At 31.4% G+C, this 19,312-nt stretch overlaps 3 protein-coding genes and 1 non-coding gene across 4 annotated transcripts; 2 read left to right on the top strand and 2 right to left on the bottom strand.

The window, feature by feature from the left end:
* Positions 1 to 179: 179 nt before the first annotated feature.
* On the bottom strand, positions 180 to 3,526 carry LOC104747912 (hexokinase-2). The gene is made up of 9 exons (XM_010469620.3): positions 2,986 to 3,526; positions 2,179 to 2,329; positions 1,900 to 2,082; positions 1,654 to 1,728; positions 1,401 to 1,556; positions 1,225 to 1,323; positions 999 to 1,129; positions 841 to 922; positions 180 to 762 (listed from the first exon to the last, which is right to left on the bottom strand). The coding sequence occupies exons 1-9, from the start codon at positions 3,255 to 3,257 to the stop codon at positions 403 to 405; spliced, it is 1,509 nt and encodes a 502-aa protein (XP_010467922.1). The 5' UTR covers positions 3,258 to 3,526; the 3' UTR covers positions 180 to 402.
* A 3,591-nt stretch (positions 3,527 to 7,117) lies between these two features.
* On the top strand, positions 7,118 to 9,252 carry LOC104747913 (vacuolar protein sorting-associated protein 32 homolog 1). The gene is made up of 8 exons (XM_010469622.3): positions 7,118 to 7,325; positions 7,560 to 7,673; positions 7,968 to 8,067; positions 8,208 to 8,293; positions 8,381 to 8,472; positions 8,552 to 8,666; positions 8,776 to 8,954; positions 9,044 to 9,252. The coding sequence occupies exons 2-7, from the start codon at positions 7,599 to 7,601 to the stop codon at positions 8,950 to 8,952; spliced, it is 645 nt and encodes a 214-aa protein (XP_010467924.1). The 5' UTR covers positions 7,118 to 7,325; positions 7,560 to 7,598; the 3' UTR covers positions 8,953 to 8,954; positions 9,044 to 9,252.
* Positions 9,253 to 13,018: 3,766 nt separating this feature from the next.
* Positions 13,019 to 13,091, bottom strand: TRNAF-GAA (transfer RNA phenylalanine (anticodon GAA)). Its single transcript has one exon. It is a non-coding gene; the product is annotated as a tRNA-Phe (tRNA).
* A 2,508-nt stretch (positions 13,092 to 15,599) lies between these two features.
* LOC104747914 (inositol oxygenase 2) lies at positions 15,600 to 18,736 on the top strand. The gene is made up of 11 exons (XM_010469623.3): positions 15,600 to 16,231; positions 16,442 to 16,580; positions 16,685 to 16,769; positions 16,882 to 17,086; positions 17,294 to 17,353; positions 17,455 to 17,507; positions 17,607 to 17,729; positions 17,866 to 17,935; positions 18,060 to 18,141; positions 18,226 to 18,307; positions 18,441 to 18,736. Exons 1-11 carry the CDS (start codon positions 16,201 to 16,203, stop codon positions 18,465 to 18,467), a joined length of 957 nt encoding a protein of 318 aa, XP_010467925.1. The 5' UTR covers positions 15,600 to 16,200; the 3' UTR covers positions 18,468 to 18,736.
* The last annotated feature ends 576 nt before the right edge of the window (positions 18,737 to 19,312 follow it).

The following is a 19,312-nucleotide window of genomic DNA, read 5'->3' on the forward strand; positions in this document are numbered from 1 at the left end:
TAGATTTTCTAATACTATAGTAGTGTTAAACTAAATTCAAAGAAAAAATAGCATTTTTACTGTTGTTTTTGGTCGAAAAGATGAATTGGTTTAAATGCTTGATTGGGTGAGTCAAGTTAAAAAGAATATGAAGATAAGACTTCCCTTAAGATTACTGTTTTGGGAAAAAAAAATGAACATTTATATAAAGAACTCGAATATATATATATATATATATATATAGTTCTACAACATTGGCTGGTATTTTGAATTTCCCAGAGCTTGAAGAAGAATCCAGTTTTTATTCTTCCTGAAAATTGAGAAAATAAAATTTTACCTTCTTCCTTTTTCTTATTTGTTTAAACCTAATTGGCAAACAAAGAAGAAGGGTTAACACACAAAAAAAAAAAAAAGGCTTTACGATTAACTTGTTTCAGAGTCTTCTCCAGGTTCGAGATACTGAGAATGAGAAGCAGCGAGTAATGCAGCTCCAACACCTGAACCATCATTCGATAGAATCACTTCAACACTCTCTGAAACTTCATCTCCAAGTAACTCTTTCAATGAACTCTTCATTGACTCGCTGAACTGAGTGTAGTGCTCGAATAGCCCACCGTCCATGGCTATCACAGATTTCTGACTTTCTCCATCTTTTGCTGCGTCTCTTCCTATTTTCTTGAGGATTCCATAGATCCCTGCAGCAGACAAACGAGCTCCTCGGCTTGCGATGATGTTACACAGGCTGATCACAACTTTTCTCATCTTCAGAGAAGATGTAGGGACCTGAGAGTTCACCAATTTGAGATTTCAGTTAAACCTTTAAAGTGTGAAATCATTATGTATATGAGAAGAGTGTCTAACCTCCAATATGTCCTTTAACTTGCTTCCCACAACCTTCAAATCCGGAGAAGTGTCGCTGTGCATAGCAGACATGTTCGGGGTCCTGCACAATGTAAGAAGTGATTATTAGACTTCTGATACGATGCAAGTAACCATATCCAAGAAGTTAATTAATCAACCTTATGATGAATGGTATTCTCAGCTTAGGTGGGACAACGTCACCAAAGAAAGCAGCTTCTTCAGCCATCTTCAGAAGAACTCTACGCAAGATTTCTCCCAAATACATTCCGGATATAATTTTCTCAAGAATCTGAACATGTTAAAAGCCAGATAGAATCTTCAAGGGTCATGTCATGATGATTCTCTAAGCGAACTTAAAAGCCAGTAGAAGTTCAAAGCTCATACCTGTTCACCAGGATTCAAACTCTCTAAATCTAGAGAATGGTCGTATTCTGTCAATGGAAGATGCGATGACCTGAAGTTTCCCCACTCCATGTTTATAACCTACATGGCATTACATCTAAGATTCAAGTACTTTAAAGCTTAATCGGAATTGTTATGCTTTTGGAGAAAACACAAACCATTTCTCCTGATTTGGGAAGCAAACCATGCCATTTGGGAATTGCATGTGCCCGTTCGACATAGGCTGCATTTGTCCCGGTTCCCAATATAACAGCGACAACAACATCCGGATTAGTGTATCTACCACCCGCAAGTGTTCCAATGGTATCATTAACCTGTACAGTTTACAAAGGGATAACAGGATCATAATCAAATAGATGATCACAAATTTCTGCTATCTGAAACAAAGATTGGGTAAGAGGAAAAACTCACAAGCGCTGCAACACGCATGTCCAACCCAACTCTTTCCATAGCTTTAACAAGTTCTCCAACAACATCTTCACCAACCTACACAATCACCAAGAAACAGAGGTCAGAATTTCAGAAACAGCGTAATCATATCAAAAACTCAGTCTTCAAATCTCTTAGCTACAACAAAACAGGGTTCATGATGTCTAGAGGAAGAACAGAAGCTGCTGTAATGAAATAAAAATAGATGAAAGGGAAATCAAGCTCAACTGTATCATCAATGGAAAAGCCCTTTGTCCAGTTGATGAGAGTGCCAGAGGACAAAGACGTCTGCTTAACCGGAAATGAGAAAGTGAAACCTAATTCCCTTTGTCTACCGGGTGGGAGATGAAAGTCCTCGCCTTCTGTAGCGACAAACTTTGCAAGAACTTCGACAATGAAATCGAATAACTCCTGCCTCCATAATTACACAAAACACAATCAACACATAAAGAGATAGATCATCCCAAGACTAAACATAACATATAAGTATATAGTAAGAAAACTGACATCTGATTTCCCAGTCATGAGATGAGGAGGAATTGATTCTTCTTTGAACTCTCGTTTAACAACACGGTCTTGCTTCCCACCAAGAAGCACACGCATTACACGGAAATTTGTTCCGCCTAGATCCAACGCATAAAAGAAACCAGTTTCATCCCTGTCAAATAAATAGATAGTAACAAGCATTTAGAAGATCATCCAATTACAGCTCAAACCTTTACAACTTAATTAGCATCAGAACCCAAAAAGAAACAAACTACACAGTGAAAGTACAACACTCATACATAATTCACCAAAAAGTTTCGTTAAATCCTCTTACAAAGACATATGGGCTCCTACAAAGAACAAGACAGAAAACATTAAAAGAAAAAAAAGAACTCTTTCTAATCCAAGAAAGTGATAATAATAGTCAAACTTTGGAACAGTGAAACTGAAACATCAAAAATGCAGATACTATTAAGGATAAGAATCTCTAGACCCTTGGATTGTTCAGGTAAAAATGTTCTGCAATCAAGTGAGAGATTATGATTCAAAGTGACGGATCCGGATTCCATAGATTCTCAAAGTGAGACAATCAAACAAGTGATATATAAAAAAAAAAAAAAAATCGAATTCCATATGAATCATCATCATAAAGCATGAAACTTTCTTAGATAAAAAGAAAAGACAAATAAAATTAAAGAAACGTGGCAACGATGTTATCCAAATTCATCTGAATTCAGATAAAAATCCCATAAAAATCTCCACTTTATCTCTTATTTTTTTGTTATCTCAATCCAATTCACAAAATTAAGGAACAAGATTAAATATTACCCAGAAGGAAGATTATCAACGTAGCTAATAAGCATCTTAAGCTTGCTTCCACCTTCAGAGGCAAGACCAGCGTGCATCTCAACGGTCATAGCATCAGCCACTTGTCTCAATTTCGCAACTGGCGTTGCACAATCCTCTTCGAAAGCTTTCAAGATCTCTATCACTCTTGCCCATTTCCCTGAGCTTTGCATTCGCCGCCGCACAATCAACGCCGCCGCCGCACACACCGCCACAGAGCACACCACCGTCGTTGCAACAGCCACTTTACCCATCTCTCTCTCTCTCTCTCCGTATAATTAAAACTAAATTCTTACCAAAAAGAAAAAACAAGGAACAAAATTTGGGAGAATCAAAATAAAAAGCTTGGAAATTTAGAGAACCCTAAAGAGATGAAGGGATGGATCTAATCTAGTTGAGGTACGAATTTTGAAGAACACGTAAGCAGCTCTGTTGTCTGTAAACTACGAAAAGTTTTATTTAAATTATTGAATATATATTTTTTTTGGTTTCGGTTTTTTTAGTTTTTTTATTTTTATAATATAGTATATATCTACGATGGTAATGGAGTTTGTGTAAAGTTACGAAAATGACCTTTTAAGAGATTTGGTTTTGTCTTTTTCTTGCCGAATTTTGTGGAGGACGTTTAGCTTATGAATTTATGATAATCGAGTGTTTTTTTTTAATTTCCTTTTGGGTATTATCATTTATTTTACAGTTCATGGAATTAAATTTTCATTATGAAAATATCAAATTTTAGTTAGTTTTGACTTGACACGTCTTTTCGCTTTATATTATTAATAAAAAAAATTAACGCTTGAGTCTATTAAAGAGCTAAAAGACGGCGAAATTATATAAAAAATATAGTGTCATTGGTCAGCAGTCAGCACTATATTATAAGAACTCATTATTGATTTGAACACCGACCTAAAATTACGCTAATTATTTTGTAAATTGTTCAATCCATTTCTGTAATAATTTCTTCTTTGTTCTTTTTTTTTGTTTTCAATATGAACAATATTTTTATGTGTATAATTAGGTCTTATCTGTCACTTGGAAGGCTTTTTTGGTTTCATAATCAAGTGAGAGCTGAAGCGTTTTATGTAAGAACATAATGGGAATGATACGCTAGAATGAAATGGCCAAATGGGAATAGTAAAATTTGGGTATTGGCAAATTCAGTGGGATCTAACATCATCTAGCTATTAGCTAACACCTTTTTATTTTCTGAGTGCATGTGTCTCTTTTCTGATCAAAGTCATTTTAGATTTCACATCAGTTCGGTACGAGAAAGCTAATATTTTGAATTATCTTTATATGCATAAAGTGCTAACAACAACATACTACTCACTCTTTAGCTTTCTACTTTTTAGACTTTTTTAATACTAAAACTATGCAAAATCCTTGTTCAAACCCGGTGGTAGTCAGTAGACATTCCATCAAAATCGAATCAAACAAAAATAATAAACATTTTTTTCAAGTAAACTAGTTGGTTGTACGGAACTAAACCAGCACAATTGAGTATAATTCGAAACATAGTAAAGAATGAAACAAATCAAATCAGCCTTAAACTATAATTTAGCCATAACTAAATTAATATGGTGAAGTAGATGGACAAAACAAACTTCATGAACAACCAGGCCAACCCGCACAACAAAGTTGAGGAAACCGTGATATATACCGGCTTACCAGTTACCACCTCGGATATATATAGCTCTAATTTTAAAACCTTGTAAACAAACTCAACTAGATGGAAGCCGCGACTCATGCTTATATTTCAGTAGTATAATAGTATTTTGTGATGATTCAAATAATGAATTGAAACAATCACCAGAATGGTAATCCTACTTAGTGAAACATTCTGAACAATATCAATAGATTAATATCACTAAACGACGTGCTAATCTATTAATTGTCAACTTATATAACCTAAAACAAATAAAAGTTCAATTTATCAACGGATCTAACAAAAACATATAAAAGCTCAAATATCAGGTTAATGTTTCTTTTTGTCCACGACACTGACAATGACAAAAAAAAATATCTAAGAAAACCATTATGTGTTTGCTCGTTTTGTTAATGGAAAATTGAAAACAACGTCCAACGTTACCAATACGTGTTTTTTTTTTTTATGTTGGTGACTTGGTGGCTAAAGACTAAATTTTACTGTAATAGGTAAAACGTAAGTTGATGAGCATACATACCCACACCATGTCATTGTCACCATCAAATTTTACTGAAAACCAAAAGCTCGCAACTATATTCATGTCGTTTTTGAGATTTGAACTCGAGACGTGAATAAAATATAAACTTTCACAAATGAAAGAATACAGTGGTTTTTTACGTCATATATATATATATATGTGCTGTTTTCATATTGAAAAAAAAAACAGAGTTAATTTATGGTTTTGGTAAGTCGCTATCAATATCATAATAAGTGGTCCTCAACTAGTTTTCTCAAAACAACGGTGGAGAAAGATGATTCTTCTGGAGTCTTACATCATTTGCATATAATAGAAGTTTGATTCCTCTCTATTATTTATACATCGAGCCTCTGGTTTTAAAAACATTTTTTCTTAATGATACTATTTTTAAGCCCTCCATATGTTAGATAAAAATTTGGGATATATAATGGTGGCTATTGATCGGACAAAAGTATAAATATAACACAACTACGATATAAAAAATTGTTGTTTTCCCATATTTAATTACTTAAGGAAAAACGAATTGGGTAATGCATAGATCATTCAGATAATGAAAAATGAAAACGAATATCCGAAACGTTACAAAGAGTGAATAGTTTTAGGGGAAAAAACGAACCGGATAATGAATGGATAATTCAAATATTATCCAATTACTATCCAAAACGAATAAGAATTAGATTTTACATCTACGAAACTCTTTGTTTTACTGAAAGAAAAAGAGCAATATACAATTATACATCATGATTTTGTTTAACTTCAAAATGTTTAGTGCTTGCAAATGGGCCAAGCTAGGATATATGTAATAACTAATAAACATGGACAGATTTGGTGTTTACGAGAGCTTGAACAAGCAAACAAACAGCATAACAGATTTTTTTAAAACACTTCCATCATTCTACCCAAATAAAATTTACAAAATTCGATGTCACACAATTTTTTTATATTTTATTTATAAAAAAATTCAATATGTCATCAAGAAGAAGTTACTGAGACATATAATTAAATTCAGTAAGATTAAGACAGCTGGGCTCTTACTGGGCATAAGACTGTTAACTAAAAATAATTTAGCCCATGACTATTGGGTTTATAAACTTTTTCTCAGATCTTATTATATAGTAATGTTGTTCATGAAGAATGTAGATTAAGATTATAGTTTTCTGAGACTTTGAGATCCGATCCGACACAGGGACATGTTGAAAAATACAACGTTTTGTTTTCGAAACTAACACTAACACATATATTTAGGAGACTTTTAAAAGAAAACTCTTACTACTAAGTTTAAAATAAAATAAAGGAAAAGGATGCAAACTTGAGTACTGGGAAGCTTGGCACGCATGGTGTTAAGTGTTAACTATATGAACAACTTACTCAGTGTCTGATAATATACACAACTTACTCAAGTCTATGACAAAACAGAAACATAAAGAAGGCAATGTAATCAAGTCGCCACAAAATTGGTTCACCGACAACTTGTAATCTTCAATTTGCTATATAGCAAGACTATGTAAACATTTTGACAAATATAATACAAACTATCTCAGTTGTTAAAGAAAAACAAGTACTTAATTTTTTATACTTTCAAAAATTTGAGCCTGTTCTAATTGTTTATTCCCCCAACAAAATTTAGTATATTAATCCTATCTTTTTATTTATGAGAATTTTCGAAATTCCCCCATTTATTTATTTTATAAACGTAAAATAGATTATCAGATCATTACGATAATTATACTATAAAAATCAAATATCAGAATTCTAAAAGGAAAATAACTAACACCTTTTCTAAAAGGAAAATAACTAACACCTTTTAAAAAAAAAAACAAAAAAAACAGTAGGAATCCGTGAAAAGACTGGTTAAACTTATAATTTGAAAATAATTTTTTCTTAGAGATAATTACATAAATATATAAGGGTAGAATAAGAACGAATCAATCAATCTCAAAAATAAAAATATCAACCAATAAGTAATGATATCTGTAATAATAAATAAATACAGGTAGGAAGACATTAGTTACTTAAGATTTTTTTATTTATTTTATACCAAAAAAAAAAAAAAAAAAAAAAGAACTTGAATCAACGCCATCTTCCTCGCTTCCTCATCTCAATCATAGCAAAAAGCTTCTCATCTGAAATCCCATCAAGGTTTGTTTCTTAATCAAATTCGATTTAACAGATTCAAATCACCAAAACCCTTAATTCTATTCTCTCTGTCGATTGCAAATCCTTCACCTTTTTTACATCTTCGAGATCTAATTTCTAGATTGAGATTCCAAATTTTTTTGTTAGAATACAAAAAAGAAACCCTAATTTCGATTGATCAATTCATCCTTAATGGGTTAATCCTGATTTCATTCTTTCGATTTTGTTTGGGCATAGGATCGAGAGAGTTGTTTATTTAATCAAACAATCGTCACCATGTTTATGAATCGGCTATTTGGTAAACCTAAGCCGGAGGCTAATACTCTCCAGACGTTAGACAAGCTCAATGAGGTAACTATTACACCCCAAATCTCTATCTTTTTTGACCATCTCAAACTTAAAATGTCAACACCAAAAAAAATTCGATTTTTATAAGTGGATTAGAGATTCAGCTATATATAGTTCGAGGAACAAAGGTTACTCCTTTTTTCTTATATATTATGGTTGTGAATTGGGATTGTGTCTTATTGGGTATACATTACTCTCTGCATTGTTATAAGCCAGTTTTGGTACTCTCTTCTTGTGTGAGAAATATATATTTTTGTGTTGTGATTATCTCAATTCCTAACCATTGTTCTTGCTTAGACTCTTGAGATGCTAGAGAAGAAGGAGGGTGTTCTTATTAAGAAAGCTGCTGGAGAGGTTGAGAAAGCTAAGGAATTCTCTCGCGTTAAGAACAAACGCGGTTAGTCCTCCCCCAACCCCCAAATTCTCGGTTCTGATCGAATTCATAATGAGAATCAGATTTTTGGTTTTAGACATGTGTGTTTGCGTTGTCATTAGGTTGACTGTGTTTACCTTTTTACTGGTGTTGTTATTGTGCAGCGGCGATTCAATGTTTGAAAAGGAAGAGGTTATATGAGCAACAAGTTGAACAGCTTGGGAATTTCCAGCTCCGTATTCATGATCAAGTGAGTGTTTTTTTTTGCTTTTTGTTACTGAAACGTTTTATGACTTTGCTACTATATAGTTAACTATATTTTTATTTGTGTAAACAGATGATTATGTTAGAAGGTGCTAAAGCAACTACAGAGACTGTTGATGCTTTGAGGACCGGAGCTTCTGCCATGAAAGCTATGCAGAAAGCAACGTATGTCTTTTCTATTATTGAGCCTAGATAAATTTTAGTAGCGACTAAGTGTGCGTGTTCAAACACATTTGTTTTGCAGTAACATTGATGATGTTGACAAGACAATGGATGAGATCAACGAGCAAACCGAGAACATGAAACAGATCCAGGAAGCATTGTCAGCTCCATTTGGGACTGCTGCTGATTTTGATGAGGTAACTTTCCTTTACACCCCTTCCATCATCATCATATATATTTACTCAACTAAAACACACAAAATCTGTTTCAGCTTTTTCTTAACTGTATTTTTATTGGCAATCACAGGATGAATTGGAAGCAGAACTTCAAGAACTAGAAGAGACGGAGCTAGAAGAGCAACTTCTTCAGCCTGTTCCAATCCATGTGCCCCAAGGTAAGCAACCTACTCGTCCTGCAGCTCAGAAGAAACCTACCGCTGAGGATGATGAACTTGCTGCCTTACAAGCTGAAATGGCTCTCTAAAGGTAACTTTCTCATATCATAAACAAACAAAACTAATTGATGAATTTCGATATTTCATCTGATTGGTTAACGGCTGTTTTGTTTACCGCAGCTGTTGAAGCTAAGCCTTGGGATATTTCGGTTTAAGTGGGGAGATTTGTGTGTGCATTATTATTTAAAACAGAAAGAAAGATGTTATGTATATAAGGATCCGAGTCAAATTGATCGGAAGTTTTTTTTTTTTTTTTTTTTTTTTTCAATATAATTAACTTCATAAACTACATTCGAATGTTTCTTTATGTTGATACTTTCTTGTGGTGATCTTCTGGGTTACGACTTGGTGGCACTTTCTATTCTTTCTTTTCTCTCCTTCCTTCCCACTGTTTTGACTTGGTTAAAATTATTAGAGAATCCATATGACCAATATAGTGTCTTTATCTTATGCCCAAGTAAATGGTCCATGTGAATAGGGTTCTTAGCTAGATAAGGATTCATATATTTTCATGTAATGAAAACTTTGATTACAACTAAAGTTTTCATAACATTTAGATATTTATACCAAACACATGAGCTAATTGACATTGCATTAAACTTGTTAGTATTACAAGGCTTTGTGTTTTGAGATCCTGTAATAAAAATAGCTAGACTGTCGATTGTATATTACTATATTTATCGACCTTTTCTTTTGTCCCCAAAAGTCAGTAACCTGACCGCGGTTGATTGCAGTCTCTGGTAATGCATTGTATCACCGGTTAATGTCTTTGTTTTTTCCTTTCTTTTTTTGGGCAAAAATGTCTGTGTGTAACAACCGACATGTTGTCTGTTTTGTCAAGATGGGTCTAACAATTGTTTGCAATCACTTTCCATGTGGTTCGTAGGTATTTTCTAGACCATGCTGATTGCAACGCGTGTAGAAAGCTTTATGCTTTAGACTCCTAGAACTATACTAAATTACTAATGTCACAGTTTTTTAGCACACAGCTAGAGCCTAAACGCTGATGAAATATTTTTCCTGACACAATTCCTTGAACAGATTCAGCAATTAGCTATGCTCACAATTAAGCTTCTATTCGTAGATATGGTCAATGTCTCATTTGCATGTTGAAGACAATGACGTTAGAACCGCATAGCAAAATTTGTTACGTTGTTTTTTTTATAGTAACTGGTACAGGTATTCAACGGAGCTTAACACTAATCACAAACATCCTTTAAGCTTTAGATGTATGTGTCAGTCAAGCTTTCAACCAAACTGTATTCTGTTTTCGTTGTTAGTGATCTTTTACTGCTTTTGATTGAACTCTTTTTTCAAATAGTAATTGTCATTTCCCTGACGGTCTCGTTACGGCGATGATTGCCAATCGGACTATATGATATCGAGCTAACATGCATCATGGTTTCCGTATGATTTTAGCTACATCTGTTAATTAACGGGCAATTGTCATAAATACCACTAAAATAGGTTTTTATTCTAAAAATACCACAATTTAGTTTTTTTTTCCAAAACTACCACTAAAATGTATTTTTTTCCAAAAATACCACATAATTGAACTAAAGTTTTAATACTAGAAACTAATTCCTAAATTATAAATACTAAACCCTACCCCTAAAAACTAAACCCTAAAACTAAATTTGTCAACCCAAACATAAAAAAAAATTCTACATTCTTAAAATTCAATTTTTTGTGTTAGTGGTAATTTTGGAAAAAAACACTTTTGTGGTATTTTTGGAAAAAAAAACTAACATGTGGTATTTTTGGAAAAAAACTTTTTTAGTGGTATTTAAAGGAATTTCTCTTAATTAATTCTTAACATTTAGGGTCCGAATGATAACAGCGTATTTGGTTGTGCAGGTAAAACAGTTTTATTGTGCGGTACGGTTCAACTGCGGTTCGTGCGGGAGAAAAATATTTGCAGGACAAGTGTGGTTTATAGAAAATAAGTGATACGAAATAATGTTTGAATGGTGAAAAACTATTTCCGGTGTGGATTTCATATTGTTTTATTAATAATTAGTATAATTATATATTCTAATTTGTTTGTATTAATAAATAAATATTTTTATTTTGTATATATATATTATTGTAACAACAATTATATGAATAAATTTTAAAATATAAATACTTAATATAGTTGTAAATTATTATCTGCTTTGTGTTAATAGAAAAATATTAAGAACCTTAAATATCTATATTTATCAAAGATATTACACAATAAAAAGAACTAATAATAGTTTCAAAAATAAAACTATTTATTATAAGATTAACTGGAGTTATTAATGTTTATATGTATATATTACTAAATTATTAATATCTATTATAGTTTGAAATTTATGAAATTATTTAAAAGTATTATGACAATAACTTAAATAGAAGTGAGAAAAAGTATATAGAGAAGTTTAAAATTTTTCTTTTGCATATACATAGTTTAAACACAAAGATATCTAATTATTATAATAATAAAATCTCAATAAATTTTTGTTTTTAGATAATGTGAATGCTTTTGTTCGAAAACAGCTGGATAATAGATGGTTTCAGTTGAAAAAGCGGTCCAAATCTATATCTTCTGTACAAATCCGCATTTCTTTTTTACAAAAAATGCAAATTTGTGAAAAGATAGTGATTGGTGTTTACAGTACAATTTTCATTAAAAAAAAAAAAATTAAACGGCATTTGGATTTTCTCCATTCACAACCTTAGTTTGGTGATAACATATAGTAATAGACTTAAAAAGAAAGATAATAGTAAAAAACACTGAATAAGTTAATTTAAGAAGATTAATCATATTATTTTTTCTAGTTAAATATATTTTTAACATATTATTATTATATAATAGAATCATTTTTCCCAAACGTGAAAACTTGATAAATATTTAAATAACAAAAAGTAGCGGAATCATATTTTAAAAACATGAAATGCCAAATATATGATTAATCTACTTAATTAATCTTAGTACATATTTCATCTAAATATATGAATTTATAGAAAATATTATATATTTTGTTCTAATGTGTTTTTCTTTTTTTCTTTTCTCTTTTTATAATGTACACTAAAGCCACGAGACGCTATTTAACACAACAAATTTCTATATTATTTGTTTGACGTAAACCACATATCAATCAAAATGGATTTTTAAGTTTCTCAAAAATTTGTGCTTTCACTTCAAACAAATATATGCATAAATAATTTTTAACATTTTGGTGATAACATATATATGTAAATAATTTTGATTACTTTAAATCATTGCAAATATTCGGCTTTTCCAGATAGAACAAAAGCGAGTATAAACATAAGCTTAAATCCTTAGGATAATGAGACCTCTATTTCAGAGGTCAATACCAACTTCGAATAAGATCCATGACTACCAGACCTCTTTTAAAAAGTCAAATACTCTCATATGTTTTATTTTTCCTAAAACTTGAGAGTTTTAACTTTGAAGCAAAATATTTATAAAAGCATCGTCAAGACTCAAGAGAACGTCGTGATCATTAATTCATTATGAAGCATTGACAAAAGAAAATATAGCATATGAATTAAAATATCCCATTCCTTAACTAAAGAATTCGACACTCGTTTTGGAGTGTCAAATTTGATCATAAATCCAAATAGTTTCGACCTAACCCAGCAAAAGCCAAGTATCATCATATCTCATATAGGATAAGCTCAACATCCTGTAACGTGCAAAAGGTGTTTCCATATGCTATAGGCCTAGCCTACAGCATCATAGCTTAAGTTCCATTTTATAACTTTTGATTTACTCAAGTCAAGGACTATAGGACATACAAGTACAACCAACAGTCTCCGACTCATTTAGGACATAATCACAGTTTCTGATAATGATGTTCACGGACGTTAATCACATAACCACCACTTTACGCATGCCTAAGTAAACAGACCAAAACATATCATGACTTCAAAAAAAATCTTAACACATTAAATAAAGAAATGTCCACTTATGGCTGGCTCATCAACAAAATAAATAATTGACATTCTCATTCCATTCATTAAGTAATTATTAATTACATTGAGCGTTGCAACTTGCATCTAACATCATAAATGGTGATAAAATAAGAAATAAAATGGTGATAAAAATGCGGTGAGCGTGGATCGAACACGCGACCTTCAGATCTTCAGTCTGACGCTCTCCCAACTGAGCTATCCCCGCTTGTTGTGATTTGATGTTTTACGATAACTCATTTATAATCGCAAGTTTGATTCACATTTTATTGATGTTGCTTTTTTTTTTTTCTTTTTGAATAAATGTAAAATAATTGATGGCTATTAGCATGCTCTTATCTTTTAGTTTTATATAACTTCTCTATATTAATTTTTGAACTAGTTTCAGAGTCAATCATTGCAAGTTTGCAACGTTTTCTTTGATTCCACTAGGATCAGATGAATAAATAATTGGGCTTCATTCCTTGGTGTAAGCTCATCTTGCAATTACTCTGACGTAGGTAGCCCATACCATATTCTTTGCTCCACTTAGTTGACTCAAGTGAAAACATTCTATTTTTATGTGAAGTTACACATTATCAATCACATTTTCATTGTTTTGGTTTAGTGAAAACTTTCTTCTCCTTTTATACTTGTGTTATATTAGGGTTTAAAAAGATCTCTTAAAAATTTATACATGTAAGATAATAATAAAATATGGTCTCATCGTTGATATTGATTTTGATGTCATATGTGTTGATCTTGATCAATTATTCTAAAAAACCATCTCAAGAGTGTAACTAAATTTTTTTTGTTTTTTTTTCTTCCAACATCTTGCATGAGTGCAAGTGCAAACCAATGTGATCTTCATGAAAGATTTGTTACTAGATAGCTTGAGACTCGGAACATAGAAATAAGATACAAATTGAGAATTGATAAGGAGATATATACTACTAAACAGTTTTTACATAAATGTTTAAAATTGAGTTACGAATAGAGAAGATAAGTTTTTCTTAATGATAAAAGATTCCACATGGTGAGAATAGCAGACAGAAAAAAACATTTAGAAAAACGAGAATGCAGTTTGGACTTTGGACTCCATCAATACATGAGAGGTTCGCATTCATTTTGTGAGATATTTTGTTTTGTCCGAATAGTAAATTATAAAGTATATGCAATCATATAGTATACGACGCGGTGATGGCAATGGAGAAAATGACGTGGCTCTTAGTCAGTATATGGATTAACTTTGTTGATAAAAGAATATTCTGAATTCTAAAATAATATTCTAAATTCTAAAGTAATATTTTCTAAACTTGGTGTGCGATGATGGTTCGCTCCTCTCGCCGTCTGATTGTCGTTAAGGCAAAGCTTAAGCGATACTAATTTATAATATAACTATGACGGTGGCTACTTAATCATTAATTAGTTCATAAGTGTAACACTCAAGCTTTTCCTGCTGGCACCCACTTTGAGCTCTAAGGAGTATTTGTTAAAGAAGAACTAAAAAACATATAGGCTTCACTTGTAATGTTTGTCAATCGTGCCACAAGCAGTTGAACTTTTAAAAGTATTTATTTAGTTATGAAGAAAATGTTATGTTGATGTTTTCAGAATTCTTATATTTTAAAAGTAATCTTTAACCATTTTCGCACGATCATATATTATAATGCATATGTGACTAATGTGAGTTACTTAACCCGCCAAAAACTATTGAATCAAAGTATCAAACTCATAACCATCTTCTTGAAACGATATTTGTATTTCTTGGCATGAACAAATAAAGTTAGAAGCTAGGAATATGCAACGGAAAAAGCATTTTTACATCGAAAATGGGAATCCAAACCAATTCATACGCACCCACAATAGTGAAGTATCACTAATAAAACTATTGGATGTAGGACTTCTAACATATATTGACGTAATCTTAAATTACATTAGATCTCAAGTGGAACGCGGTTGGTCGACGTCGTTAGCAGTGCGGTGTTTGTGTTTGTCCTCTGCGTTAGGGAAAGAGGAGGTGGTCACGAGAGCTCGTTGAATTTTAAAAGGTCAAGCTACATTTTTTTTGTTTTAATCTATCTATCCATGTTTTTATTCACGTCAGCCAGCCAAAGTCAAGTCTCAATCACAACGTTTTTTTTATGGTTTTTTTTCTTTCGTTGTTTCTATTTTGGTCCTACTATTCATATCTCTCTTGATGTTTTTGTTTAGATTTTGGTCCAATTATTATTTGTGATATCAAAATATATCAGAAAAAGTATTAAATCAAATGACTAATACGAAAGGTTGGAAATGTCACGCATTGCACATGAAGACAAAGTAAATGGACGGTAGAGTGTACCCGACTCAATTTCTTATGAATCTAACATGCACTTCACAAAAATCCAATATTTCTTTGGAATAAAATCTGATTTTTATAGTTTCTGTTCTACAAAAAAAAAGAAAGATATATTTAATTTGTTTGCAAAAAAAAAAAAAAAAAAAAAAACCTTTGTAGAACGCCAAAACAGATAACAAAAAATGTGAGTAGATGCTGACTCACATGTTGGTCAATACCACAATTTGAGATAATATTATACACGTCAGGCTGACTTGTTTTTTCTTCTGTCCTCCCAACTTGTTTGATTTCTTTATTTTCCAAAATTAAACTATCACAATAACAGCTGTGTTCTCTTCGACTACCAAATTTATGTTTTGCTGCTAAGGACATTTTATCTCAATATTTCACACTTCAGGACTCCTTAGATTTTGCTTTTTTTGTCCTAACTTTTTCTCTCTCTTCTTTCAACATTTTCTCATTTTTTAAGATTATCTTAAAAATCTTTTATTGTTTTCTTTTTTTAGTAGAAAACGTTTGTTACTTGTTGTTAGTTTGCTACCAACACAGGTTGACCATTCTATTAATCATCCAAATTCATCTAATTTAGATAATTTTTCCACGTTCTGTAGTAAAATATAATTTAGCGTCAAGAGATAAATTTTACAAACTAATACATTCCAGAGCGTGTACAACACAGACGTGGCTTGAAACGTAGCGTGAGTTATACGCACCTAAAAAAGGACGTGACTTTTTATGGTTGTAACAAAGATACGGAGAAGTGTGACATCTTACTATACATTTATTTCAGTTTGAGGACAGAACACAACTTTAGTTTGAGATCTAAGGACTTGCACTGTCTCCAAATCTGCAGGAAGGACTTTTTGATTGGCTCAATATAAATACCTTCTCCATTCTCGCCTCCCTTCAACAACATCTTCTTTCACACAACAACAATTCACACAATATCTTGTTCGATTTTTTTTCATTTTAAATTACGTATCAAATTCCGAGCAAGATGACTATTCTGGTTGAACATTTCGTTCCTGGTAACGTTTCATTTCTGCTTTTATTAAATATGCTTTTCAAAAATACTTGGATGTCTTTTGAGATATATCGATATAGATGATTTATCAAATTTTGCCGATTAGATTTTATATTAATTAGTGCATCATGAGAATATGACAAATTCCATTACAAAAATAAAAAAAATTGAGGAAGTGAAAATTATGAATTAATGTTGTGATGACGATTTTTAGATTCGAGAGTCGAGGAAAAGAAACTGACAGAGGAGAGGAATGAGGAATTGGTGTTGGATGGAGGCTTCGTGGTTCCACAATCTAAGGAAACTAATGGATTTGATGCTCCTGATATGAATTTCCTGGGCCATTCTTTCAGGTTTGTAACGTTTGTTATTTTCTCATACATAATAATTGATTAGTTGATCCGCATTTTAATGATCAGAATTAGTTACAATCTCTTTTGTTTATTTTATTATTTAGGGATTATGAGAATGATTTAAGCGAGAGACAACAAGGTGTTGAGGAATTCTACAGGCTGCAACACATTCACCAGACTTATGACTTTGTAAGCTAGCCAAACAAATCTTAGTGTTTACTAATTCCATTAGGTTAAGTAATTAAATCTTAAAGTATTTTAAGGGTTAGTTGAAAACTGAGCTTATAAAAAAAATGGACAGGTGAAGAAGATGAGAAAAGAGTATGGGAAACTTGACAAGATGGAAATGAGTATATGGGAATGTTGTGAGTTATTGAACAATGTTGTCGATGAAAGCGATCCGGATCTTGATGAGCCTCAAATCCAACACCTTCTCCAAACTGCTGAAGCCATTCGGAGGGACTATCCTAACGAAGATTGGCTCCATCTCACTGCCTTGATCCATGGTACATGTCTTGTTATGTTATCTCATAAATATATATACTAAAGTTATAAAAAATCTACCGTTTCATGTATCATACATTACATACTATTATATAGTGTTTCACAAAACATCCTAACAAGTTATTTTATTTTGTTTTTTTAATACTTAAAACTGAGTTTTTTTAAGGTCAATATATTGGACTTTTAAGTTAAAGTTTTTATTTTTTCAGATCTTGGAAAGGTTCTTCTTCTGCCAGAATTCGGTGGTCTTCCACAATGGGCTGTCGTAGGTGCGTAGTCAAAATACGAATAAACCTAATCATCTAGAATTAGATAAGATTCTAGATAAATAAACAAAACACAACAATTTGACACTTCCAAGAATTTACAGGCGATACATTTCCAGTTGGATGCACCTTTGACTCGGCCAATATTCACCACAAGGTAAAATATATATATACAATAGTTCTATCGTACTAGATTTTGGATGTTTGCCAAAGAAATTTTCGATATTAACGTTTTCCAAATAATGTTATCTTGCAGTATTTCAAAGGAAATAGTGATAACAACAACCCAAAGTACAACACAAAAAATGGAGTTTATAATGAAGGATGTGGATTGGACAATGTTCTCATGTCATGGGGTCATGACGACTACATGTATTTGGTAATTAAATTTTACTTATATCTTCTATTTTTTTTGGGTTTATGCTTTCATCAACTTTTAATCTACTTTTTAATTTTTTCTGTCAAAAGAAATTACCAAAACTTAATAGTTTGATTGTTTTCCTTATTCAAAATAGGTGGCTAAGGAGAATGGCACGACTCTCCCCCACGCTGGTCTCTTCATTATCCGATACCATTCTTTTTATCGTACGTTTTCAATCATATGCTACACAACAAAATACATATATTGTTTGTATTATTTGGTTTCAGTAAATTATTACGATGTATCTTGTATTGTTTATTATTAACATTGAAAGAAATAATGACGCAGCATTGCACAAGGCCGGAGCCTACACACACTTGATGAACGATGAAGACAGAGATGATGATCTCAAGTGGCTCCATGTCTTCAAGTAAGAATTTTTGTCTTTTCTTCTTATTATTTTATTATTTCATTTTTTTTTGTTATTTTCTGACGAATAAAAATGGAATTGCAGTAAATATGACCTATACAGTAAGAGCAAAGTTCAAGTAGATGTCGAACAAGTGAAGCCTTACTACGTTTCCCTCATCAACAAGGTAAAAAAAAATTCAAAATATACATTTAAACAGTGTTTTTCTTTTAATAACCAAACTTGTGAAAATATTTTAAAAAAGATTTGTAAAGATATATGATAAATTTGATCTTTATATTTTTTTGTTGACATTGCAGTACTTTCCGGCCAAACTAAAATGGTGAGATATAAAAAGCGGAGAGTCCATTAATTACCTTTTACGTGGAGAACGAGATCGAAGGTTAACGAGTTTCTATTGAATACAACGGAAGATAATCTATCTAATAAAAAAGTTGAGGTGTTCATTTGTAATTTTCTTTTCCCATCAAAATCTTAAATTATGTTGTATGGAATAAGCATTCTAATAATAATTGCAATAGGACTCGCGGTATACCGCGGGGAAAAATTATGTACAACTAAAATATTTAAATATAAGTTGTATTTGTTGGTTAAACATGTTATAATTATATAATAAATGTTAAATAAACCATATAATACTGCAATATAATTTATTTTTTACATAATATTTATTTAATCAATTTAATTAGATATGATATTGACAGTGTTAACAAAATAATGAAATGATGTTTCACCCGTGCAACACCAAATTAATAATATTTTTTAATTTATATAAATATCGATAAAATCTGTCCCGCTATATAATCCCGTCCCGTGATATTTTAACTCACACTATATTATCTTAATTTTTAATATTTATTGTGTACATACGGTATAATATTTATCATACAGTATTTAACCTTTTTAAAAGGTTTAAATATCTTTCATACTAGGTAATTAGTCCACGCAATGCGTGGTTGTATACATTATAGTTTTGATTATATTTCTTAAAATTTTTAAAACTAAAATATCGTTTTACTAATGTATAATCTCAAAAAAAAATATACTAATGTATGAATCTCAAAAATTTTATAGCAATATCTCAAAATAATACTCCTGTCAACATTTTTTTGGTATAGTTATTTATTATACAAAATTTAAAATATATAAACTTTTCTATAAAAAAAAAATT

This window comes from Camelina sativa, chromosome 15 (genome assembly GCF_030686135.1).
Source record: "Camelina sativa cultivar CO46 ecotype springtype chromosome 15, ASM3068613v1".
Taxonomy (NCBI): Eukaryota; Viridiplantae; Streptophyta; class Magnoliopsida; order Brassicales; family Brassicaceae; genus Camelina; species Camelina sativa.